The 27,767-nt window shown below is 40.7% G+C and overlaps 1 protein-coding gene across 1 annotated transcript in view; it reads left to right on the top strand.

The window, feature by feature from the left end:
• The first annotated feature begins 16,157 nt into the window (after positions 1-16,157).
• The window catches only part of LOC145468667 (neogenin-like), a 114,450-nt gene continuing 102,840 nt past the window's right edge, over positions 16,158-27,767 (top strand). Inside the window, exons 1-6 of the mRNA XM_081452379.1 lie at positions 16,158-16,239; positions 19,758-19,829; positions 20,005-20,154; positions 20,925-21,161; positions 21,519-21,815; positions 22,273-22,307. Of these exons, the coding sequence (XP_081308505.1) occupies positions 16,158-16,239; positions 19,758-19,829; positions 20,005-20,154; positions 20,925-21,161; positions 21,519-21,815; positions 22,273-22,307 (873 nt within the window). The remainder of the gene's footprint in view (positions 16,240-19,757; positions 19,830-20,004; positions 20,155-20,924; positions 21,162-21,518; positions 21,816-22,272; positions 22,308-27,767) is intronic.

Below are 27,767 nucleotides of genomic sequence, written 5' to 3'. Positions count from 1 at the left end.
TCGATAAATAGACTCCAAATTCATCCAAAATGATCCAAAGGACAATCAACAATTACATAGCTGGCAGAATTACAGATTCTTTAATCTCCTCAGTAGGATAGAACCGTAAAACTAGAAAGCAAATACATGACGAAATTCCATGAGAAACTGAACCCTTCGCGAGTACATGTGCAAGCCAAAATACAAGAAAATCTTACGACAATACAATAAATCAGAGCGAAAACGAGTTACAAATACCTTTGTCCAGCGACGAAGGGCAATGAACTGGTCTTAAATCTTAAAGGATCCAAGGAAAAAATGATCTATTTTGTCACGAACGAGCAAGATAACTTCGATTGCCTTACATCTGGCGTTAGCAAGCACACGTGTTTTTGCCGAGCGCGTGCTAAGAATACGTCTCCAAGCGTCTTTTCTGCTTAACGTTAGTTACATGGCTCCCCAACAGTGGGAATCCACTGTTGAATACCTACAGAAAATCTTACTAAAGAAAATATTCTTGTCAAATCCGGTCAGAAAGGGTCACATGACAAAGTCCTTAATAGTCCTTAATATCTTTCTTGGCACTAAGCCTCTGATTTGGCAGGCTCCTCGACGGGGAATTCCCGGTCTTGAGGTAAAATCAGCACCAACTTGTGAACTGGTCTTTCCAGGCGCTGAATTTGGTGTATTCTTCCATGATTGTCGAGAAGTCGAATTCCGATGGCTAAGACGACCTTTCGAACAAAACCATCCTCACTCGGTAGGGTCTGCTCAACTCGTGCTAACTTCTACTCGTTTCTTGGGAGATGATCATCCTTCACCACAACTATGTCACCAATCGCTAGGTTTTTTCGCGGTTTGGTCCACTTCTGGCGTGTTTGTAGTGTGTGTAGAAATTCTCTTCTCCATCTATTCCAAAATTCATTTGCGAGTTGTTGTACCCTTCTCCATCTCTTCCTTGAGTAGAGGTCGTCTCTTAAAAACACACCTGGAGGAGGCATTAGCACTTTAACCTTCATTGTGAGGAGGTGATTCGGTATTAAAGGTTCTGGAGCACCTGGGGACATCACGTTGTTCACAGTGAGTGGTCTCGAATTCACTATGTTCTGCACTTCTTTCATAAGTGTGCGAAAGCTTTCATCATCCAACTGAGTTCCAGACTCTTGAAGCAGCACTGTGAGAACATTTCGCACAGTCCTTATTTGTCGTTCCCAACTTCCGCCCATATGGCTTGCCGAAGGAACATTCATCTGCATCTCGATCCAGTCGCAATTCTCCTTTAGTAAGTGACTGCTTACTTTCTCAAGATCCATCTCACGTAGGGCATCTGCTAGTTCTCACTTGGCTCCAATAAAGTTTGTGCCGCGGTCAGATCTGATCTGGCGAACGGGACCACGCTCAGCTAGGAAACGACGAAGTGCATTTATGTAGGAATCGGTCTCTAGCGTGTTCGAGGTTTCGATGTGGACTGCCCGTGAAGACATACAGGTAAATATCACTCCATATCGCTTAACGTCCTTACGACCGTCCTTAATGTAGAAAGGACCAAAATAATCAACCGCACTGTAAGTAAAGGGAGGAACGGGCTCTGTTCTATCCTTAGGCAGGTCTGCCATCTTCTGATCTTGAGTGGGTGCTCTAAATCTTCTGCAAATTGTGCACTTTGAGACGAAACATCCTACTGCCGATGTACCACCAATTACCCAGTATCCACGCTGGCGGAGCTCGTTAAGGATCATCCCACTTCCCTGATGTTTAATGGCATGGTGGCAATATTGTATTATCAACTCGGTGATGTGAGATCTTCTTGGCATTATGACTGGGTGTTTGACACCTTCTGGCATGTTAGCTCTTCTGAGGCGACCGCCAACTCGCAGGATTCCATCGGCATCTAGAAAGGGGTCAAGGCGATACATACAGCTGGTCTTCTTCAAACTTATGTTGCGCTGTTTTACAGCTTCTCTACCTAGGAATTCTCCAGCATTCAGGGAACGCAATATTCTGATTTCTTCCATAAAGTGTTCATGCTGCAGGCTGCGCATGATTTCCGTCTCTGCCTGGGCTAAGTCATCTACCCTTGGTTTCCGATGTTGGAGGTTGGGGACTTCTCTCAATTTGTCTTCACGAACTTGTGGGTCCTCCTTGATCTTTCTTTCCTTTAGATGCTTCTTTAGTAGTAAACATAATGCTACTGCATTCTTGACTCTGAACCAGTCAGAGAAGCTATCCAATCTGCTCATTTCAAAGTGGTCAGGAAATCTCTTCAAGGTCTGGGTAACAAGGACGGAGACGCTTTTCACTTCTGGGTCCTGTGAGTCAAGGGGACCAGGCTTGTAACATGCTTGTACTGAGTGAATGTTTGAATTCCAAAGGAATTTCGGGCCCTTCAGCCAACGTGAATCGTGTACAAGTTGCTGAGCTGTGAGGCCACGTGAGGCAGCATCAGCTGGGTTAGAGTCAGTGCCCACGTAATGCCATTGGTCAGGTTTTGTACGGTTGTGTATTTCTTGTACGCGGTTGGCTACAAAGGTGTGAAAACGCCTTGCTTCGTTGTTTATGTATCCTATCACTACCTGGCTATCGGTCCAAAACAGTTCGATGACATCTTTGTAGTCTAACTCTTGTTTGAGGTACTGGCTGACCTTGGTGGAAACTACTACGGCAGTTAGCTCAAGTCGAGGGATGGTAATTGACTTCAAGGGTGCTACTCGAGCCTTGCCCATGACAAATGAAACATGTGACTGGTCCTGTTGGTTCACCAAGCGAAGGTAGCTACACTGACCATATCCGTTTTGGCTCGCATCGGAAAAGTTATGCAACTCAACAATCTTTACTTCTCTAAAGCCTTTAGGCTTGAAACATCTTGAGATTTCCAGTTCCTCTAAGATATGCAGTTCGTTTCTCCACCTTTCCCATCTAGGTCGTAGATTGTCGGGGATTGGATCGTCCCAGTCCACATTTCCACGACAGAGTTCCTGAAGGATTTGTTTTCCAACCAGGATAAGAGGGGCTGCGAATCCAAGAGGATCATACACTGAACATACAGTGGAGAGTACTCCTCTTCTGGTTAATGGTCGATCTTGAAGGACGATGCGGAATCTGAAACAATCAGTCTCTATACACCACATGATGCCCAACGTGCGTTCAATGGGTAGCTGGTCAAACTTCAGGTCTAGATCTTGAAGTCTAGTGGCTCTATCTTCAGGACGGATTGCCTCGAGTACTTCCTTGGTGTTGCTGACAAACTTGCGTAGGCGGATACCAGCCTTGGCGCACATTGCTTGACTGTTCTGGATTAGGCTTGTAGTGGCGGAGATTGTACTGAGCGACTTCAAGCCATCATCGACATAGAAGTTTCGCCGTACGAAGTCGGCAGCTTCAGCTCCAAATTCTTTTTCCCCATCATTTGCTGCTTGCTTGAATCCAAAATTGGCACATCCAGGTGAAGAAGCGGCTCCAAATAAATGGACTTTCATCCTGTACTCAATGGGTGCTGCATTTAGATCACTGTTCTCCCACCAGAAAAATCTCGGGAAATCTCTGTCCTCCTCATTCACGAAGAATTGATGAAACATAGACTCAACATCGCAGGAGAATGCTATGGCTTCTTGGCGGAACCTGCACAGAACGCCAACCAAACTGTTCGTGAGATCCGGTCCCTGTAGTAGGTTTTGGTTCAGGGAAGTTCCGGCATACCGTGCACTGCAATCAGATACGAGGCGAATCTTACCCGGTTTTTTGGGGTGATATATACCGTGGTGTGGTACATAGTTGACTCTGCCTATTTTGCTAGCAACGTCACCTTCACATCTTTCAGCACAATCCTTTAAAACTTCTTCCATGAACTTCACATAATCTTTGTAATAGCCTGGGTCTCTTTTAAAGCGTTCCTTCAGAAGGAAGAGGCGTTTAAGGGCTAGGGAACGGTTGTTTGGGAGCTCCACTTCTTCTGAGCGTAGGGGTAGTGGCATCTCATAGTGTCTATCTTCTCGCTTGTGGATTCCTTCACCAAGGACGTTAAGGAACTTCTGATCTTCAATAGACAACGATCGCTCATTCTTGACTCCACATCTCTCTTGAAAATCTAACTCAAACATCTCGTTTACTTGGGCAGGATTGAAGGCTTCCTTAACACAAGATTTCAGGGCAAATGTTGCACCATAACGGGGCCGGCGCATTCATCAGTGCTGGTCAGTTCTCTTGTAATGATCTTGTTAGTCCAAACGTCATAATTTTCATGTGAATCAGATGGAGGGGAAAGGCATACCCTGCCAATGATGCCCCAACCGAGAGCAGTCCTTACTCCATATGGATCATTGTCAGAACCAGGTATTATCTCTCGCGGTTTTATGACTCTTGGACAATTTGTTCCGATCAGCAAACCAACTTCTAAATCGCTCCTGTATGGCATCAGTTCACTTGCGATAGGTTTCAAGTGTTCCCAACACATAGCCACCTCAGGCTTGGGAATCTGTGAGCTCTTGAAAGGGATCGTCTGTCTCGTGAACGCCTGTGGTAAAGGAATGCTATTTTGGTGCTTCATATCCATCACGGTAACGCCTTTGACCTTGTGACTTTCGATCACTTCATTTTCTTCATGCAGAGTGGATAATAGCAGGTGACTCTTAACACCTTCAAGTCCAAGCTCCTGTCTCAACTTCTCAATAATGAACGTGGCATTGGACTCGCAGTCAACGAGAGCATACGCCATTTGTTTGTTTTCGGGGTTTTCACAGCTAGATACCCATACTGGAATAATCAAACTTTGGTCTTGTCCAGATTCCTGACCTTCAACTCCACACACTCTCGTACACTTGGCAGATGCTGGTTCAGATGTTGGTACAAGTAATGGCTCGGCTACTGGTGTCAAAGTTTGTTCTGTTTGGACTGGCTTGTCTGGTTGCTGTTCTCTATGTAGGCATGTGGGATGCTGTCGTTTGCATGATGCATACTTCAATTTTGCTGTACACTTATTTTCCTTAGCCATATGGCCATGCTCTAGGCACCTCAGGCAGAATCCCTTCTTGATAAGAAATGACAATCTTTCCTGTAGAGGAATCTTCAAAAGTTCTTGGCAAGCGTTCAAGTTGTGGGGCCTCTTGCACCATGCACATGGTTTGCTGTTATTTTTCTTTGGAGTAACTGAAGGTTCTCTAACATCCGTTAACAGTGAATTGAATTGGGAATATCTTCCATGACCACGATCTCTCTTACGGTTCTTGTTTTTGCCCTCTCTTTCTTGTTTAGTGACTTCTGCACTGGAAAGTACTGGTAGACACTGTATATCGGCCATCTCGGTGACAAAGGTGACAAATGCTGAGAAAGGAGGAAACTTGTTGTCTCCATGTTTTTGTTGATAGTCACGAACCTTACTTCCCATTTGGGATGGGCCCAACCAGGAAGGATCTTAACTAGTTTCTTGTTGTCACTTTCCTTATTCAATGTTTCAAGATCCTCGATTGAATGCATTGCCAGTTGGCAAGTTCGTAAGAAGTCAGCAAATTCCCTCAAGGCAGTTCCATCCCTTGGGTTGATCCTCTGCCAATTTTCTAAACTCCTTCGAAAGGCATCAGCAACGACAGATGGATGGCCAAATCGTTTCTCTAATATGCTCTTTGCTGTTTGATATGCATCAGGTGATGACAAGAACTGATAACCTTCCACAACTTTCCTTGGAGCTCCAGACAGTTATTGAAGCAAATAGAGAATCTTTTCATTGGGATTGATAGCTCTCTTCTCTATTACAGTTTCAAATGCACTTTTCCAAGTTGGCCAATCCAATGGGTTACCGGTGAAAACTGAAAGATTTGGTGGCGGCATTCGAGCGGCTTGAAAACTTTCCGTGACTGCCTCCGCAATGCTGCGTGAATTAACTGCTGAATTAAGTGGGGTGGAGAATGTCGGCATCGTTGATTGGGCATGCAGTGGAGAAAAGGGTGTGGCTGATGGCCTGAGTACAGAGGGTATTACTCCGGGAATTCCGTGTGCAACAGGAGTTGAGGCTGTAAGAGGAATGGTGCTTACATTAGCAACGGAAGTGTTCTGCTGGTGATCCATCGAATTAATTGATGTAGCATTTGTGTGAGCTGTAGTAGTGGGAAGTGCCGTTACATATCGACGTACATGATCTTCCTTATCAATTTCGCAAGGGATGTCATCCAAGCAATCGGACATGGGTTTCTCATCATTTTTTTCTTCTTCGATCTTGGCCAGGGCAGCAGCTTCAGCTTCAGCTCTTTCATAATCTTTCTTCTTCTGCATTTCTTCTATTTCACACTCCTTCATTTTTAATTCCACCTTCTTCTGCATTTCCAGCTTAGCATACTGCCATTCTACTGTCCTCTTTGCTGCTTCAGCCACGGCCTTTGCTCTTATCTCAGAGGGATTTCAGCTCCTCGTTTTTCTTGACAATGATGATCTAGTTGACGATCTACTTGCGCGAGAATTTATCTCATCTCTTTCTAATATGAAAATCCGTTCACCAGCATTTGTTCTTAGTTGCACTGCCCACTTTAGAAGATCAGACGATTCACCACAGAGTTGCTGTAGTTCTTCTTCTGATAAAAAGGGTGCGTACCCAGATCGTGCTATTTCGAATGCCTGTCGACTTTCTTCTAATTCAGTCCTAAGCTGGCGAAGTTCATCAACATCACTTGCATCTATCCATAACATGTCGACTTTGTCAACACAGTTCCTTAATTTGACTAGGGTATCTTCATAACTCTTCTTCTTAAATGGCAACTGATACTCAAAACCCTTTTGTGTAAGAGTACGTTTGCTACCTTCCTGTTCACCAGTCAGCGGTTGGATATCCTGCATATCCCCTGTATCCTTTGTTTCATCTTCATTCGGTTTGTTTATTTGCGCCGACGGCGAACCACTCATCTTGAGAAGATCCACGATCCAATATCCGCGTGTCCAGTCCACGGGGTCGCAACTAAAGTTTTACTGTTACCGGCGACCTTTCGCTCGATAAATAGACTCCAAATTCATCCAAAATGATCCAAAGGACAATCAACAATTACATAGCTGGCAGAATTACAGATTCTTTAATCTCCTCAGTAGGATAGAACCGTAAAACTAGAAAGCAAATCATGACGAAATTCCATGAGAAACTGAACCGTTCGCGAGTACATGTGCAAGCCAAAATACAGGAAAATCTTACGACAATACAATAAATCAGAGCGAAAACGAGTTACAAATACCTTTGTCCAGCGACGAAGGGCAATGAACTGGTCTTAAATCTTAAAGGATCCAAGGAAAAAATGATCTATTTTGTCACGAACGAGCAAGATAACTTCGATTGCCTTACATCTGGCGTTAGCAAGCACACGTGTTTTTGCCGAGCGCGTGCTAAGAACCTTGGGAATTTACCCAAGCGTCTTTTCGGCTTAACGTTAGTTACACTCTGAATGCGTTGCCTTTTAACAGGGACGTCTGGTATAACATTGCCAACACTGAGTGGAGGGTTTGCGAGTAAATAAACGGTAGAATCAGAAGTCAAACACTCAGAGGAGAAGTTTGAGTATAACATAATTGGAATTACCACACCCATGTAGAAAGCCACGCACTGAAAGAGATTGTTTTCACTCACAGCCGTGGCACCATAAAATCATTAAGCCTGTTAGTGTGAATAATGTACTTTTATATATAAAAGTTAGTGGTATACTATGGAGGCCCGTTCTGGTCAAAATTGTAGTAATAAAATTGCCCCACAAGTCAGTTTTTTCAGTCACTGTTTTACTTTTTATGAGCTTGCTGTGTATTTTCATCGGCGGTACAAACTTCTTTTTTGAGGTGGTTGCTTATTTTTTTAGCAGCCTGAATTATTTTAATTTAGTCAGGTTAAATTTTTTGTGGGTACTACGAATGAATTTTTTCACTCGTACTGCAAATTATTTTTGACTGGTACTGCGAATTATTTTTTACTTGTGGTACTGAGAATTATTTTTTCATTGGCGCTGACAATTATTTTCCAAGGTATCGTGAATTTATTATTTGGCCTACAATACATTGCGGGCTTGCGATTAAGGGGGACTGGCTCGAGTGTTTTGACTTACTAGGCGGCCATTTTGAAAATTGTGCGAGTGCTATCCAAAAGAATGCCAACGCGAAACATTGTCAGAGAAAGAAACGAAAGAGGTTTCCACCTTTTCTTACAAAATTTGAAAGGAGTCGTTAGTGTGTGCGCAAGTGATGAGGTTTTCTGGACCGAAGATTTAATAGAAGAGACTACGCAGCGGCTGCAAGACTCGTACACAACTCTAACCCTTATTGAGCATGACATGACTTCCCAAATGAGCGATCCCCCTCTTGAACATGTGCGTCGTTTGAAGAGCAATGTGCAATCTCTTCAAAGACTTCTCGTGTCTTGTGAAACTACTGCATCAAGTGCAGAGAATTCTGTTTCATTTTATCCTCAACCACGTCCAAGGATGGAGTGTCAAGGACCTGGTAGACCGGCCTTGAACATAACGAAAGAACAAATAGAATATTTGCGTTCTATACATTTTTCATGGGAAAAAATAGCCCAGTTGCTTCACATAAGTGTATCAACGCTTCAAAGAAGACGAAGGGTGTTAGGTATAAGTGATAATTTTGAACAATATTCAGACATATCTGATGATGAGCTAGATCAAATCTACAAAGAAATAACTGCAGCTGATACAAATGTCAGCAATGGTGGATTTCTCACACCAAATATTGGTAGGAGACGATTTATTAGATCCTTGGGAGTAGAGGGTTCCGAGTTCAACGCTGGAGGGTGAGCAACTGTTTACGACGGTTAGACCCTGTAGGCACTGCTTTAAGGTGGCGGTTGGTAATTTATCGTCGAAAGTATAATGTTCCAACACCCAACTCGCTGTGGCACTTTGACTCGGCCCACAAGCTTATCCGATGGAAACTTATAGTCTATGTTTGTATAGATGGATTTTCACGTTTGATTACCCATTGCAGGTGCTGTGACAATAACAAAGCTGAGACTGTATTAAGACTTTTTGAGGAGAGCACCAAAACCTATGGGTTGCCATCAAGAGCAAGATGTGATTACGGGATGGAGAATGTTCTTGTTGCCCAGTTCATGTTGGAAAGAAGAGGCTTAGACAGGGGAAGTATTATCACAGGATCATCTGTTCACAATTGCCGGGTAGAAAGAGCGCACAGGGATGTTTATGCTGGCGTCCTGTGTTTTTATGCAAAGTTATTTGACGAAATGGAAAAAACTGGTATTCTTGACCCTTTAAATGAACTGCATCTGTTTTGTCTTCATTACATATACTTACCAAGAATCAATAAATCTCTTGAAGAATTTGTTGATCAAATGAATCAAAGGCCAGTGTCAACAGAGCATAATATGTCCCCTCTCCAGCTGTGGACGAGTGGCATGCTGCAAAACATGAATTCTCAACACACTGCACTTACTGTAGATGAAATGGAACAGTATGGTGTTGACGCTGATGAATCAGTTACAGTGAGCGATGAAGACTACCAGGTACAGATTGATCCACCAACCTTTGTGCTCACAGAAGAGCAAAGGATGCAACTGCCAGATCCCTTTCAAAATGACCTTTCAAAGGAAGCTTTGCCATCAATTGCAGGACTCCAACTTTACGTAAACCATTTCGTAGGTTGACAATGCAGGGAGAATGCTCAGATGAATCATCAATAAGTTCTTGAAGGTGTTCCTCAGACAGAAAGCTGGGAATTTTCCCATTCTGTAGAACACTTAATCCCATTATTATACCAGATGTATAGTAACGTTCTGCAAAGTCCTCGATGAGTCCACTGTCAAACAATTTTTCTTTGATTTCTTTGAGAACTAACCTGAAGTACTCTTTTCTAGGTCCCCCCAAGTCCTGAGCTCCCTCTCCCATAAAATTTACCTCAAGTGGCAGCCTTAAGTTGTCAATTAATGCTACCTCAGCTAATGCATCTTGAAAAACATGGTCCCTATCTATTATTATAAAGTTGGTCTTTCCTTTTAGTTCTGTTGAAGGGTCAACTATGTCCAACTGCCTTCCATCTAAAATGTGTTCTTGGGCTTTGTTCAGGATGGCAACTGGATTTTGAAATCCCTTACATTCATCAATAATATTGACAGTAATGTTATCAATGATTCTCAAATAGTCAGCCTCACTGAGAGGCTCTCCATTATCTACAGGCTGTTCCTTATTAGCCGCAGGTTGTACTACATGTTGTTCTCCATTGCCTCCCTCTTGATCATCTACAGTTATGGCTGCATGTTGTTCTCCACTATCTCGCTCTTCATCATCTGCAGATTCGACTGCATGTGCCTGTTCCTCTGCATGTTCCTCTTCCTTATGTCTATTTGTAGTTGGCCCTTCACAGTTCATAGATTGCACCTCATCTTGTACGATGATACTCTCTTGATTTACTTCTGACATGAAATCATCCATACTCCTTTGAATACCACTGTCCACCTCATCAGGGTCATCTTCGACCAGTAAACGCACATACACAGCACCTGTAGAGGCAATGCTCTTCAGCAAAATGTTTCCATCGATCCTCACCCCTGAAGCCAATGTCGGTTTCACTAGCACTCCAGAGATATTCTTCCCGAATTCGAACTCAATGTATTTGCATTCCTCTGGAAACTGTGCTTTCACTTTATTGTAAAGGGTTTTTTCATTCCACCCTTTGTCAATTGTAAATCCACTTATAACACGATTTCTACGCTGGAGACTGACCTTTTCCTGGCGAGTTGTTGGTGTTTTTTCACACTGTAAACCCACAATAATAATGTCTTTGATGGCAAACTCATTCGATGGACGGCCAACCCTTTGTGTCGAATTAGAGCGGCCTCTACCGCTCGAAGTAGGAGCAGGACTACGATGAGTTGTTCCTTGCATACTCGGGAATCTTCGGTGCAGTTCACTTACCAAACTTCCTGAACTTCTAGAAGAAGATCCCGATTCTGATCCTGACGGAAGGGCACTAGAAGCAGAACCAGATGATAATGGACTCGAAGAGGAAGAACTTCGCTGATTACTTGCTGCCGCAGTATGAGTGGAGTTCACTAGCTGAGAAATTCGACTGATTTCTGTTATAGCATTATTGGCTATCTCACGTATTTGCCGTTGAACAGATTTATCCATCTCCAAATATTTTCAATACAATTAAAAGATGAAACCTCGAAGATGGCGCGAAGAAATCGAGCGGGAAAGTACTCGAGCCAGTCCCCCTCAAATCGCAAGCCCGCAATGTATTGTAGGCCAAATAATAAATTCACCATACCCTGAAAAATAATTGTCAGCGCCAATGAAAAAATAATTCTCAGTACCACAAGTAAAAAATAATTTGCAGTACGAGTGAAAAAATTCATTCGTAGTACCAACAAAAAATTTAACCTGACTAAATTAAAATAATTCGGGCTGCTAAAAAAAATAAGCAAGCACCTCAAAAAAGAAATTTGTACCGCCGATGAAAATACACAGCAAGCTCATAAAAAGTAAAACAGTGACTGAAAAAACTGACTTGTGGGGCAATTTTATTACTACAATTTTGACCAGAACGGGCCTCCATAGTATGCCGAGTGGCAACAAATTGATAAAAACGATATGATATCATCACATTTGAAGATAAGATATCCTTACATGTAAAGATATCATTTTTGATAACTTTTTTTTTTTGTCCCTTTAAGGTGGCTGAATACAGTTTTTGATACCGGTGTTTTATTCACGTTTTCCTCTAAAACCCTTGATTCTTTGGTCGCCAAAAATGGCAACAAGCAAGTTAACAACACAAACTTCGGTTTTATGATAGTTAAGCTGACTTATGTGCCGTTGCATAAATAAATATAAACAGGCCTTTAGAATCGGTTCTATTTATTTGCAGAAATTCTAATCCGTTATATTTTCTTTATAATTTGCTTGCAACAAGTTTGTAATGATGCTCCCAAGTTATTATAATAAAAATTTAACAGAGATCTTTAATTATCTCTTGTTGAAGGTTCACTGGAATATCTAGAATTTCCTTCGAATATCTAGAACTAACTTTGTTGAAGTGCAATTTATTTTTCAACACTCCGGTTACTTATTTCTTAAAGTACTTTCGTGCAAAATTTCGTGAAATTTTAATGAGTGGTTTTCGGGAAATAGGCGTATTTCCGAGAAAGCTATTCCGCATTCAATCGCACTTTTTCGACTTACTACGCATTCGCTGCATTTAAGTGGGTTCTTTTGGTAACAAGAAAATGATGAGAATTGCTGGGCTCTTTGCATCGTTACCTTTTCTAACATACCTTTGTAACAAAAGACCAAAACCATCAGTACTCTGTGTTCAATTATGAAGAAAAATAGTATAGATAGCGTGGGCATTTAGCGAAAAAATTGATCGCTATATTGACGCCATTTTTGTTATTTTATTTTTTTATTTATTTATTTATTTATTTATTTTTTGCAATCCTTGTGCGCGCGCTGAATTACATTAGCAAGAGCGCGCGTGAAAACTGTGTTCGGTAATCTTAACTACACGTAGATTTGTTGGTGTATGATCGAAACATCTTCGGATCTTCTTCGGTCGTCTTCGGCAATTTACGGTTATATTGGGTAATCTTCGAAAAATGTTCGGAAATCATTGGAAAATGTGTGGAAATGTTCGCCTGGACTTTGGACAAATTTTGGAATATCTTCGAAAATCTTCGGAAAGTGGTCAGAAACCTTCGGAAAATCACCACGAACGTCGTTATGTATTGTGAATATTTTATGAAATAAAAAGAAAATTACATGGTCGTTTGGAGATTCGAACTTTATCTTCTCGTGTTAACACTCGAAGATAAATTTCGTATCTCCGCGCGACCATGTAATATCCTCCATATGTTTCGATTCTTTAACTTATAATATTTCTATGCAGAGGTCATATCAAACTTCCAAGTAAAGTCTGTATATTACTCTTCATTTTGACGAAAAATCGAGCAATTTCTTTCATTGACATTTCTGCTCATCAAACGTCTGGTTTGGAACGATGGTGTCGCAAACAAGGAAGCTGACAACCTCCTTCCCAAGGCCTTTTCATTCCTTGGGGCCGCGGCGCCGAGCAGGGGAAAAAGCCCTGGGAACAAAGTTGGTAAGTTGAAAAAATTGTCCTTAAGGAGTCAGGAACTAATTCGAAAGGCACACAGACACACACAAGTGAATGGTGAGCAAACAAATAAGGGGTGCTCGAAAAAAGGTACCTGCGATCCAGTATGCGTTCCCTGTTTCCTGTTCCATTTGCCCCTTCGACTTAATCACCTTTTTATTATTTTGCAGTCCGTATTATGTTTTGACGTTAGGTGACTCATCTGTGTTCCTTTTTTGTTTCCCTAGTACGTTTCCTTTTTGGCGTCTTCATTAACGTTAACGTTCTATTTCCTTCAGTATCCATTGTCGTCGAAGCGGCTCGTGCAATTTCAGCTTTTTGAAAAACTCATTCCTGCAAATTAATTACAAATTGAACCCGTATGAAACTGTATGATTGTAATCATACCATAGTACTTTAATAAGAATGCCTTTGTATTCTGGCACCCTCTTCTTAGATATACGACATATAAGAACATGTAGTATTTGTTAGGCTGAACTCGTTCTTATATATATGATGCTCTATTGGCTAACTTTCAGCCTGATGTTCTTAATCCACTTGTTCCTACATGTGGGTGTTTACTCTGCTTCGCACCTAAGTATCCGTGCAAGAGACGTTTAATTCACCGTTGGGTTCCATACGATAATGACATTTGCATTATTTAAAAAAATAATCAAGATAAAAGAGATTTAGTTTAGATGATTGTCTCAGAAAAGTGAGTGATGTTTGTTTAATTTCAGGTACAAATAAGAGTTTGCTCTGACAGGTGCATCATTTGAAAATTCCGCGAACAATACAGATGACAACTGCCCGCTAGCAGAATTAACGGAAAATAACATGAGGCTCTCTTTCAGATATCTTTGTGTAGCTCTCAGACAGCTAAACAAACAGCTTAGTAGACAAAAGAAATCTCTCTTTTCATTGTGATGTTAACTGTTGTTCTTTCGTTTTGTAATCATTCTGATCTGCCGCATAGGTTGACAACTTAGTCAAAGCTGGTACTCACTTCAGCTAGACGCCCTCCAGTGAGAAGCTAGGCTGTGCGTTTGTAAGTAAAACGAGAACCTCAATTTAACAAAACTAAGTAGCAAAATTTCTCGTACTGTTTTACAACATCTATTTTTATATGATCTTCAATCAGCTGTTTGGAACGTTTTCGCACAGAATAGAGTCAAGTTACATTTTTAGAGGCATTTGTTGCTTGATGCCGAACAAAGTGTCATGTTGTGATTAAAGGGGCTCAGTCACGGTATTTTGAGTTATTTTGGCCACATACAAAATTACCTTTAAATGGTAGGAAACCTAAAAATAACAGTTTAATAAGAGAGAAAAACACCAAAGAGATAATGATAAACCATAGGGGCGCAAGGATGGCTAAGGATGGAGAAGATTAACATGGATTACAAACGACGAATTTGAAAAATTGAGGCGGAGAGAATCAATATGAACAAACCGTGACGTAGCTCGTTTAAGGTTCCATGCAGTTCCTTTCATAGTATAAGGCAGTGGCTGTAATTAATGACAGGAATCCCCAAAAGCTTACTCTTTGCCAGTCTTTGACGATAAGTCTACTGTTCCAGCTGCCTTTGACAGCTCGCAGTGAAAATTGATCTCATCTGGAACTGTATTCCTTTTTTAAAGTTATTTTATGATTGTCAACATGTTAGTTATTGATCCAAATTTTCAGTTTAATTAACTAATTATTAAAACCAAGGACGTTTTACTGTTTATCCTCACTTGGAGTTAAATTGGAGGTCATCTTAGTAAGTTTCCCGTTTAAATCTACTTTTGAATCTACGGTTAAATTTCTTGACCAATTTTGGAGTAGTCCAGCACTTCTTCCCGACCTGTATTTTTGTTGTTTCTGGTAACCTGTAGCTTCTGTTGTTTCAAGAGATAGGGGCATTGTTTAGATCATTTATGTATTGTTTCGTGAGCCAAAAACAAACAGTGTTTGGACAGCTACAGACCTGCCCCCAATTTTATGATACTAATAGGGACGCGTATTCTAACAGCATCATTCAAAAACACGGACGGAAAAGCTCTTGCTCCTAAACAAACTTCAAATGTGAGGAAGTTATAACTCGGGCATTTTTAAACGTCATGAGCTATTGACTTTCTGCCTTTAGAAAAAGCGATGAAAGAAGTTTATGTTTATACAGAGGCCCGCTTTCTCCCTGAGAGAGACGCATATTCATTGTTTCCACGTATTTGAAAGCATCAACTAAACTGGAGCGAACACAGCTGTGACAAACAAACGGCTAATAGGTAAAGAGTAGAAGTGAACTGTATTGTGACGAGTTTTTCTCTCTCCATGGTAACCCATTTCAGTTACAACATATAATTTAAAGACTTAAGGAAGACCTTAAAGTGTAAATGGCATAACAAAAAATTTCTGCTTACTAGAAAGTCTAGAAAGACCTTTCCAATTACAGAAGAATGGCGTTTTTCTTTTTGAAATATCTTTTTTTGTTTTAGAGATATTGACGTTTTTCTATTATGCAAATTAGAGTAGTGATGGCGTCATATCGTTTGCAAGTAAAAAATGGTAAAATACTAAATAAACAATATCTCTAGAAATATTGAAGCAGTGTTCTTGAAAGTTGGCACCACAAATGAGCATCACAAAAGAAACAAAATGACACCCTTAGTGCTGTTGCCATAGCAACTGTTTCGGCCCCAGTCTCTTTTGGTTAAAAAAAAAACAAATATCCCCATTTGCAACCTCTAAAGTGAAGCAAAGAGTCCTCCTTGCACAGACGTAGTTCCCATACTGTCTTTAACTCCCATCATTAGATTGGGTTGGGTAGATGGTTCTTGGTTTACGACAAAGACTAGGAATATCATTTCTTATTAAGACAGCACCAGCGGCAAAACTGTTGTCATGGCAACAGCGCGAAGGGTGTCATTTTGTTATTGAGGCTTTCATCAAGGTTATCTAAGGTTATCTCGAACCATATTTTATGGCTTAATACTTCAACATATTCCAAAAAACATCACTGAGTTGATAAACTGGCGGTTTTTTGTTCAGTTTTTCCTTTATTATCTATAGTTATGATTATTAGTTTTTTTTAAAGGAAGAAAGAGAACCAACTGAAATGACGAAACAAGAAGCAGTCAGATTGCTATTCTTTTGTCCATTTGCTCTCTTTTTAAACTGGACCTACTTCAAATCTGTAGGTAAGTCTATCTGCCCAGTTTATCTGGCGTATACAGCTGTTTCGAGTAAGCTAGGTTGTCTTACAAAAGCGTAAAAGTGTACTCGACAACGCGAAAAGGTGCTATGGGTGGGGTACCCTGCGCAGCAAGCGTTTCTGTGGGGTTCGGGAGCAGCGCGAAAAATGGAGCGAGTAAAAGAGGGGGGAGGGGAGGGGAAGGAAGGAAGGAAACGCTTGCAGACAAACCCCTGGATTTTGAAAACCGCCCACTTGGCCTTTCATGCCTGAGTGCGCACACTGAGATTTCGTGCTGTCATCGGCTGTCATAAATTAAGCAATAAAATCTTCGGCCTTCCGTAGCGGAAATGAACTTTGAACCAAAATAAACTTTACTTGTCAAAATATATCTGAAGCAACGAGCGCACGGTGGGAACGGAGAAATCTTGATGAATTAAATTTGGTAATTTATAATCAAGCTATATTTCTACTCAATCTGTCTAAAAGGAAGGACTGCAAGGGTGAAGTTTTAGCACAAATCTGCCAGAAAGTTAAAATGTGAGAAGTATTCAAGTCGCGTTAGTAATCCTTGTGCTCGCATGATTCGAAATCTTGGATCACTGTATTCATTCGTCCAGGAATCGATACAAGGTAAAATTATCAAGTCAACTCCCACAAAGGCAATTCCAGTAAAGAAGGGTTTGCTGGAAACGCCAGATCCGAAAATCGGTTCGAGTGTTATCGCCTGCAGCAAAAACAAACAACGGAAAGTCTTCTCGGCCAACTTTGGAATTTGGGCAGGAGAGGCTTCAAACATCTGAGAGGGAAAATAACGATAATCTTGACCAGTGTCTGAAGAAAGATAATCTTCCCCAAGGCGGCCTCCAAGTCAAAGTGGTTTATAAAATATCCTCGTAAGAATTCCCCGCGACGAGACGACTAAATTTTTGGTAAGGTAAATATGTAACAAAAACTGGCATGTCGCAGCTAACACTATAACAAATCATTCAGAATTGTACCCAGAGGTTCTAAATACTGTCAACGAAAATGCTTCAAATGAAATATCAGACTACGACAACATGTTGCCATGTAAAAAGCCAGACGAAATTAGAAGGTTTTCCCACGCAGTAGTGCGAATTTCCTGTTCCGTGGTTTATTATCTTGTCCTTGGCGCATGCGGCATTCACGAAAGTGATGTTAAAATTAAGAGAACAGCTGCAAATTGTGTCGCGCTTTTTTCTACAATAATGTGCAGGCTTCGAAAAACCAAAGCGTCGGCATTGCACTACACGATTTCTACCGTACTGTCGAAGCTGACGACTAAATCCTCGTTCAGCGAGAAAAGTTAAAGCGTTTTGTAAACAAGCTTCGAACGCGTCTTCCCATTTTGTCTGGCACTCAAAGGCATTAAAATACCTTTGATCGACACATGTCCATAATATTGGATTAGCCCAGCCAATCACGAGCCCCGTTAGCTGGCTAACGGAGGTTTTCAAAATCCAAGCGTTTCCTTCCTTCCCCTCTCCCACCCCCCTCTTTTTTTTTTTTTTTTTTTGGCTCTCGCCCCATTTTTCGCGCAGACAAAACACCGAAAATCCCGTTCCTCGGTCTTTCTTTGCTTCCAAACCCCACGGAACGCTTGCTACGCAGGCTATGGGTGGGGTTAATTGGCTTACCCCTGTTTTAACTCTCCCTCAATAAATGTTTTGAGCACGAGTAGAAGAGATAGTTGAGGGACTTGACAAACCTCTGTTTGATCGAAGTTCCTAGTGATTTAGTAGCATAAAAGAAATGAACGCACATTTTCTGCTGTCCACTTCCTCTCACATTACACATAGTGAACGACCACTACCCAAGAATACTTGTCCCGTTATTTTTTTATTGATATATCGGACTTGTGGCTGAACTGGGCTTGGCTAGATGGCAAACGTGACTCAGTCGAGTCTCTAGTTTTGTACTTCAGGTCATTTTCATTAATTTGAAACCAATCAAAATCGAACCTGCAACGGAATCCCGGGAGTCACTCGTTTCTAAAGTTTGCACAGTAGGAAACAAAGATTCTAGGAACGGGACTGGTTTGATCGGATTTGAAGAGACAATCGCGAGTGCAAGAAGATCCTTCCTAGTGTGAAAATTAGGTTACGTTTTCGCCCAACCTCATCTAAACACGAGGGGGATTTGGAAAATTCGAGGCAGTTATGCAAACCCGGGACGCAGTCTCGGGTTTGCATAGCTTTCGAGAATTCTCCTAATCCCCTAAGTGTTTAGATGAGCCTCTGGAAACGCGGATTTAAGTTCTCTCGCGCTGGTATAAAATACTTTTCAAAAATACGCGCGAATCTATATCGTTACAACCGTGTTTACAGACTCTCATCTAGACACATTCATCGACCAATTGGAGCGCGCGTAGTATCTCAGTAATTTTATAAATTTAAACATGAAACAAATTACGCTACTTCAATTTGTTATATACTTTGAAATATTTAGTGTTGGAAAATCCAGTTATGGATGTGCAGTGTTTCTTCGCGCAGTTTATGATATAGTAGATTGGAAGGTCAGCGACGCGATATTCACCTAATCGTACCTTTCTGTGACGCTTTGGCGAACCTTCAGGCGGGTTTGGTCGAGCTAAAGTAACCATGGTGAGACAAAACGAGCCTGATATGCAACTGAAATCTATTAGGTATTTTACCGTACCCAAATTACACTCTATACACTTAATTACTTTCAAATTATATGTTACAAAAAAAGGACATGCCCGCAACTAGCAAAGGCTAAGCTAGGCGGGCCATGCCTTAATAGCCGAATTACAATAACATACGAAATCAGGTCCAAGTGACCATGTCGGGGTAGTCATATCAGGTCAGTGACTTGATATCACACGATATCAGGACAGTACACACGGCTTCTGATTGGCTAATTTCGAATTTGTGTACGGCTGTGTAAGTTAAAGCTCCATCCTGATTGGTTAATTCCGCATGTTATTGAGCAGTGGTTCCAAAGTCATTATTGTCTGCGAAGTATGTACTAGGGTAAAATGTACGATGGAGAGCATTGCTCACAAACATCAGTTCACGTTTTTATCATGAACGAATTCAGTTCATGGATGATAAAACGGTCCCTTAGATTGGTGTAAAAACGTGATTACTGAACTGAAGTAGAACTTAAAGGCTGACCACAACATATACAACTGAAGTCACGCAATGCATTACACATGGTATTCTGAGGGCGCACTTAGTAAACAATTACACTGCATTGTTGTCAATTAAACTTACACTCATTGCAAAATAAATGGATTCCGAATTTCTATATCGGAACCCGATGGCGCCCCACAAAATGTGAGAGGACAGAACAGCAGCTCAACAAGCATCTTAGTCACGTGGGATGAAGTTGCAGCTGATAAACAGAATGGTATCATCACGGGTTACACTATTACTTACCACTCACAAACAGAGAATGACAATGGAAGTGTTTTGCTTGGTGCCAATGATCGTCAAAAGAATTTGACAGAACTAAAGGAGTACGTCAACTACAATATCACAGTGTTTGCATCTACTGTAAAAGGAAATGGGCCGGCCAATGACCCTGCTATTGTTGTTAGAACAGATCAGGATGGTAAGTATTTTTCCTGACTGACTAGCTGAGCGATAAGTACAGTTTAAATAACCAAGAACTAACCATGCTTTACGAAATAAGTTAGTCAGATTGTTTCTAGCGAGGAAAGAACATAACAGTCGAAAGACTAACAAACCTGTTGCCCTTTGGAATTTAGAAATGTTGGTTTTTGTAGGGAAAGAAAAACCGCAAAAGCCGGAGAAAATCCTTTGGAACCAGGACCAGAACGAACAGCAAACCCAACCCGCATATGTCGCCGTGTCTGAACTTAGGCCACATTGGTGGGAAGAGAGTTCTTTGACCACTACGCCATCCCTGATGATGGGTACATTTTATATTCGAACGTTGGTCAGCATCCAAGTTGCTTCAAGTTTATTTTCGGTTGATAGTTGACTCGGGCTAGGCCCGGCCTCGTCGACTATCACGCAATAAAAATCGAAAGCGATTAGTTTTATTGTTTTACTAGAAGTCTACTTGTTTTTCAAAATATCATCTAAATCCTCTTCGCAGACATTTTGGAAATGCAAAGAAGCGGCCGCTATTTGTTATCAACCGCACACTTCTAGGTTACTCACTAATCTGTAACAGAATAGACAACGTGTAGTGCAGTCAAATAAGAGAACGGCATTCGTGATGGAACGCTAGTAGATTTATACTGCTATTTAAAATAATACGGAAATTATGCTCATTGAAAAATTAACAAGATTGTCGCAAAATAGGCAATTTCATGCATTAGCAAGAGGAGTCAGGTAAAGCTTGTCAACCCCTTCCTAAATGCAACGTTGTTTAGGATTAAGAAGCACTCTATTTGTAATAATAGCATTGCCATGAGTCTTAGGATAAAATCAACTACTTGGAGGCTAACCAAAGTCATTACAGTGTTACAGTCAGTAGCATTTGTTATTCAGAATTAGAAAAATTGTTTAGTTTGCTTGATGTACACGATGTACATGGTGAAGTTAGCTGAAAGAGTTGACGCCATGTTAGCGGATGAAAATTTAACACAATTTATATTCCTTGCAGTACCTGGCGCTCCCCCCCCCCCCCCCCCCCAGGATTTAAGAGTAAACGACACAACTTCCACTTCACTTTTAGTGAGGTGGAATGAAGTTCCAGCTGCGGACAAGAACGGTATCATTCGTAGTTATACCGTGAGCTACCAGGCGATCAGTTCTTTACTCGTTGAAAACACAACAGTCTATGTTCCTATACGTGAGGTGAATCTAACTGGGCTGATAAAGAATATGAACTACAGTGTCAGGGTTTTGGCGTCTACCGACAAGGGAGATGGACACTACAGCGATCCCGAATTTTTCGTTACAAACCAAGATGGTGAGTTAGCGTTCAGATTTCCTCGCATTATTTGGGAATAATCATACAAGTAAAGGTGTTCAGAAAAGGTGTAACAAATAAAGGCTAGAGACGCTATATAGTAAGATCTATTATGGGTTGAAAACACGAAACGCTGGAAAACTTTTAAGGAGTTGAGATAGTTACAGAAAAAAACCATGGACAAGAATGAAGAGGATAACAAACCGCTTGTAATTTGATTTCTATCTGTTAATTTGTTTCTGATCGTCATTGTCCATTCCCTCGCGGTAGAGATCCGGGCTCTCTTAAACGTTATCTGTATATATCCGTTTAATAGCTGCGATACCATTACTATCAATACCATTATTCTTTGTTCAGTACCTCGTGCTGCTCCTGAGAATGTGAGAGGACACAACACCTGCTCAACTAGTATCTCAGTCACTTGGGGTGAAGTGCCAGCAGATAAACAGCACGGTAAAATCCTTAGATACCTTGTCATTTACAAGGAGTCCGAGGGAGATGCAGAGACGATGGAACGGGTTGATTCACCCTCCCGTCGAATTGAGTTAACAAAACTTATAAAGTATACGGTATACAGCATCCAGGTGTTAGCTGCAACTTTGAAAGGTGATGGACCACGCAGCAATCCCATCACTGTATGGACGGACCAAGACGGTAAGTACGAGGAAAACAACATTAAATTTTTGGTGCAGAGGTAGGGAGACTCGGTTGGTTTTCAACTCATGCCCTCAACTAAGGTGAAGAGCATGCAGAAAAGTTGGCTATAAGGTTATATTCATGTGCAAATCATTGTCGCCACTGAAAACAAACAATATACAAGTCGATAACAGGTAAGGGTAGTAGCCTGTGTGAAAACTTAGTGGCCATCAGGACGCACACAGTCTTGAACAGAAGAAAACTATCTTACAGGAATAGTCGCTTTTTGATCATTATCAAAACTTTTAAAGAAAAACAAAATCTTAAGTGGAATGGTATACCATAAAATATGTACATAGACAGTTCCTTTCCCTGAAATACCGTCGGCACTAGTAGTAGTTTATCTCAATATAGCAACTGGTATTAAACCTACTTGCACTCAGGTTACAAAAGCTCAAATTGCTGTATGTTGCAGTACCTTCGAGGGCTCCTGTACTTACTTCTGTAAAGGTATTGAACAGTACTAGTGTCGAGGTGGAATGGCAGCCGGTTCCTAAAGAGTTTACACACGGTATCATTACAAAGTACGTCATATTCTACACAGCTGAGAGAGGGACGGGCGAAAAGGAAGTACCTGCATCGCTTCTGAAAGCGGTCGTAAATGGTCTTAGTCAGTCTACAACATATTCATTTCGAGTTAGGGCTGAGACCGTGAAGGGTGCAGGTTCAAAAAGTGATCCTCAAAGTGCGACTACTGAAGGTAAAGATATATATGCTTTTCATAAACACGGCAAATAGCAATTACCAGAAATTCAGCTGTATAGTAAAGCAGTAAAAGCAAATGAACAATATTATTTTGAAACTGAGCGAAACATCTAAATGGCAGTAATTAACTGAAGGTGGACTGTTCAAACGAAATGATAGAAGAAACACCCGTGGGAGTATTATCCACGGTAGAGTTGGGTACTATGTCTAAAAATTACTTTAGAGGAGTATGGCCCATATGGGGGATTAAACCCCTCACCCTTCGTCAATGTACGTTGTATGTTGGCTTAGAAAAACGATCGACTTCCAAACGTAAGTTCCTGCCGAAATTATACCTTGCCAGATAGTATGTTAACGTTTTAATCAAACTAATATACCTATACCTGTACCAATATGTTGTTTTTCAGACCCACCGACTGCTCCGACGCCTCCCGATAACAACATTGGAACAACAGAAGTGTCTGTCCCCTTTAAAACTAAGAAAGAGTTGAGTAATGGCAAACCAGTCAGGTAAGTGTTTTGAAATTTTGCCTTCAGTTGCCCTGTAACGCAGATTGTGCTGGACTTCACGGAGTGTGTAGGGAATCGATCTTGTGGGTTTCTGTACTTCAGCTTACGTTACGATTTTCCATTTTGAAGAAGAAAGGACATAAAGTTTCTAACCTTGGCAAATACCAGTAGCTGGTTAATTTTTGAGTTCAAAGTTAAAAACAAATGTTCAGGAGGCAGTCGAGAGCCACCTTTAATTTTTAATAACTTAAGATAACTTTGAATTCCCTTTTAAAAGTTTGCAAAATATTGAATTTTAACATGTGATCATTGTTTTACAATAAAAAAAGGTGGCGGTCACGGAACTCGTTATTGAGTTTCTAGCGCCTAAATCCAAAATCAACGGTGTGGCTGATTGTACTGTAGCTATAGTAACCTGCTAGGTGAAGTAAATGACCAAATCGTGTTCAGCATCAATTTTGTAGAAACCTGATAACAGTGGTGGTAATTTGCACGATATTACATATGGTCCTACAAATCAAAGGAAGTACTCCCAAAAATAGACAGAATTCATAGCTTTCTATCTTCTTTAGTAACTTCTGAGTCTTAAACCTCAAAAAAGTAAATAAATAAATAAAAATAAAATTAAAACAATTTCAATATATACGTTTTAAAAGGAAGCCATGTATGCCAGGGAATATATTAATAATTTAGCTGAGATTCGTAGTAATGACCTTTTTATCTTCATAGCTTACTGGATACATTTATGCTAAGTAGTTCTGTAGTAGCCTTTTAGTAATGTAATGTATTGTACTTCGATGTAAGTAAATGTTGTTATTTATTAACAAAACAAACAAACAAACAAAAACAGCGGTAGTGATAATCCGTCAAAGTATGACTGCTACAAAATGCGGTATACTATTGCCAGCCACCTTATGTGAAAACAACTTACTAGACTCTTTTACAGCTTTTATCAAATGATCGTCACACCCTTAACTGACGGACAGAACCTAGGAAAACCATCGGACACACAATACGTTAAAGTCATGCGAAATTACGATAACCAAGTGAAAGGAGAACCTTATATTACGGCTGAGTTCGCCAACGATCAGTCAAGGACATCATTTCCTGTTGGTGACCGGAAGTATTATTCCCGAGATGGTGTTACTGAAGCTAAGAGAAAGCGCAGAGAAACAACATGTGAGTCAGTTTACACCTAATGGCGTTCTAGAAATAAGGACGGTCTACATCCATTTATAAGAACGTATATATTGACTTGGAAGCATGCAGGCTAATATTTGAAATATTGACCCCCAAAGTTTAAGTCAAAAACCAAAAAAACTGAAAATTGAAACAAGTTTTTATAGACCTATGTATTGACTTGAGAGCATGATGGTTAAAATTTGAAATTTTGACCACCAACGGTAAGTCAAAAACCAAAAAAAAAAAACACAATTGAAACAAGTTTTATTGGGAAAAAATGAAATGAAAGCCTAGAACCACAGGTTTTCATAAATGATCTGCTTTGGGTTTAAATTGAACAGAGTTATCAGAGATCGTAATTGGCATAATATACGTTTATTGCAAAGTAGCAAAGTACCACACCCTTATCAAAATAATCTTTCACACGAGCAACAAGCACGTGTCCCCTTAGAGAACATAAATAGAGATTTTGTTAATAGACTCCAAATATATAAAAATTTCTTCCCAAATCTTCAAAGTTTATGCATCCTTTGGAATAACATTTTTGAAACATTTTGAAAACCATAGTGAACTTTGAGAATGTATGACGCCACTGTGGCCTAAGTTTGGACAATCGCTGCTTAAAATATAAAATAATATATAATAGATAAGTTTAATAATTTGGACTTAAACAGTAAAGACTAAAACCGTTTGTTTGCTGGCTTGTTTGTTTTGTTCTTTTTGTTGTTGTTGTTGTTGTTGTTGTTGTTGTTTGTCTTGTGTTGTTGCGACTTCAATGCCATCATTTCTGTTTCTTCCACCAGCACCTGGAGGGTCCCTTTAATATATAAAAGTCAAGATACAGTTTTGCTAGACTTGGGAGGGCTTCATTTCTCTCCGAATACTTTATTTTGCCAGTACTCATACGAGCACGCACAGAATTGATTTAATCCCGAGGTGCCTCTCCGCCTTTTCTTTCAGCTTTCATAAAGTATCAAAACAGAAAGCTTGAAGAAGGCACAAGATACACGGTTTTTCAACGGTCTTTTGACGAAGATTGTGATTATGAAAATGAGGGATTCATTACGTTTACCACCAAAGATGATGGGATCCCGACAACAACTTTGATATTGTCAATAGTAGTTGGTTTACTTGTTCTTGTGATCTTGGCCGGTGGGATTGTAATGTGGCGTCGGTTGCATCCTAATGGTGAGTTTTAACTTTTATATCTGTATACAGTTCAACCCCTATTAAACGGCAACCTTCGGGAAACTCTCGTCGGTACTTTGATTACTGGCCGCGTATCACATAGGGGTTGACGTTTAACAGGTGGCCACTTGATAGGGGTTCGACTACAGATAGTTCTGATATGGTATTTGGTAGATTAGCTTCCTTGTTTCACCTACTGAATATCGTAAGGGAAGGAAGGCAGACAGACAGGCAAAGAGGGAAGGGAAGAAGGGAAGGGAAGTATGCATGCAGGGGGAGAGAGGGAAGGAGGGAAGGATAATAGTAGAGCAAGAGTGCCATAGGGAAGGAAGGAGGGAGGGAAGACAGACAGGCAGGTAGGCAGGCAGGCAGGTAGATAGGCAGGCAGGCAGGCAGGCGGGAGGGCAGGCAGGAAGGAAGGAAGGAAGGAAGGAAGGACGTACGAGTAAAACAATTACTACCAATGATAATTCAAAACGAAATAAAATGCAGCATAGAAAAACACGCTGTTCTTTTTTTTTCTGGTTCTTTCATATTCTAGCAGAGACAAAGTCAGTTTCAAGGAATCCTCAACAAGGTTCCACGCAAGAAATCTTAGAGCTGTCTCCTTATAGTAAACCATCCACAGAACCAAGTTACTACAACACTACTATTAACGAGTTAGAAACTGAAGGGCAGTCTACTTGTGAAGCTGTTGATGTCGTACGTTCTGGCCTGGTAACTCATTATGATAACGTTGGTCCACAACAGGAGGACACTTACCAGGAGATCGATCATGGAGTCCATTACCAGCCATTAAATGTAAATTTTCAGGCTACTTACGAAGGGTATGTGAAGCCAACCTCGGGCCGAGTTTCATTGCCAAACTCATGAGAGTTGTTACGATGAGTACGAAGATATATCAATTGCCCCCTGCTTCGTGTGCTGAGAACAAACGACGTAAAGAAGAAGGGAAGTAAAAGGAAACCATAGGCACGAGAACTCGACCACTCACAAAATAATGTTAAAAGTATTTAAACAATGGCTTCCGTTTGGCGCGAAAATATCCTAGGATATTTGTCCGCGGACATTATCTGTTCCGAGAGGCGAACAGTTTTCCGAGAGCTTAGCTCAAGGAAAACTGTGAGCTTCGAGGAACAGATAATGTCCAAGGGCAAATATCCGAGGATATTTTCGCTTAAAATGGAGGCTATTGCGTTTATTATGCTTCAAATCTTTTCCGCAACACGCGCAGTTTTAGTGAAAATTGTGGAATATTCTCGGATATTCCCCATTTTCAGCTGAGGAATATTCGGTCACGTGACGTGTTTAGACCAATTGCGCGCGAGCGAAAATATTTGATGGATTATAATTGTTATTATTTGTTGTTATTTGTGTGTTAAAAGTACTTGAGGTTATTTGTGTCTGATCTCGAAGTAGTTTAGACACTGTCGAAAAAGATTTACAGTACTTTCGGTTGTGTTAATTTGGCCTCTTTAAGTTCTTGAATATAGACATATCTAGACCATATTGAATATTGATAAAGGATTTGCGGCGGTACATGTAATTGACAGTCGGTTCCAGATATATCGAGACCCTAAAGCCTGGCACACACTTGTGAGATAAGCACAACACTATTGAAATAAGATCAAGCATAATTAAGCACAAGGCAAAGAAGCATTTTCCATTTTCTTGTGCTGCCGCTTATGCTTATTCACTGCTTATCTCACAATTGTGAACCAGGCTTTAGCCACTGAAATTAGAGACGGTTTTCTTCTCCTCGGTCATAAGGACAGGGGCCGCGGAGACCATTTTAAAGTGGTAGGGCTAAAAAATCTGGCCAATACAAATAAACGTTAAGGTCAGTGTTTCGCCAATTATCTGAAGCCTGGTACACACTTCGTGCATTATTAAAGGCTGTTAAAACAAGCCGTGTTCGTACCACGCAAGGTCGCACTTACCTTACAAAGTGTAGGCGTTTTTGTTGGCTTTTGTTGCACATGTACACATACCGGTATTACAAACACATACGTCCACAATAGCTAGGGTAGTAACATAGCAGCTGAACATGGACTGGTAAAGGGTTGTTGGGTCACAGAGGACCCTCCTGCCCAAAAAATTATAAAGTACTCCCCCCACCCAGATCTTGATGTTGATGTTTGTCTTCCTGCTTGGAAAATTAGCATGTATTCAAGAACTTTTTTTTCTTTTCGCACGAGCTTACAGACCTTTCTCATTGCAGCTCATTCAAGGCTATAGGTAAGGTTTCTTATGAGACAGCACTTCTTTTCCAATTTGGAACCGCTTGTCTCTTTATATATTGCACGTAAAATACATCAAAATAAG

This window comes from Orbicella franksi, chromosome 14, assembly GCF_964199315.1.
Source record: "Orbicella franksi chromosome 14, jaOrbFran1.1, whole genome shotgun sequence".
Lineage (NCBI taxonomy): Eukaryota > Metazoa > Cnidaria > Anthozoa > Scleractinia > Merulinidae > Orbicella > Orbicella franksi.
Note: the sequence above shows the minus strand (reverse complement) of the source record. Positions and strands in the feature narration are given on the sequence as shown.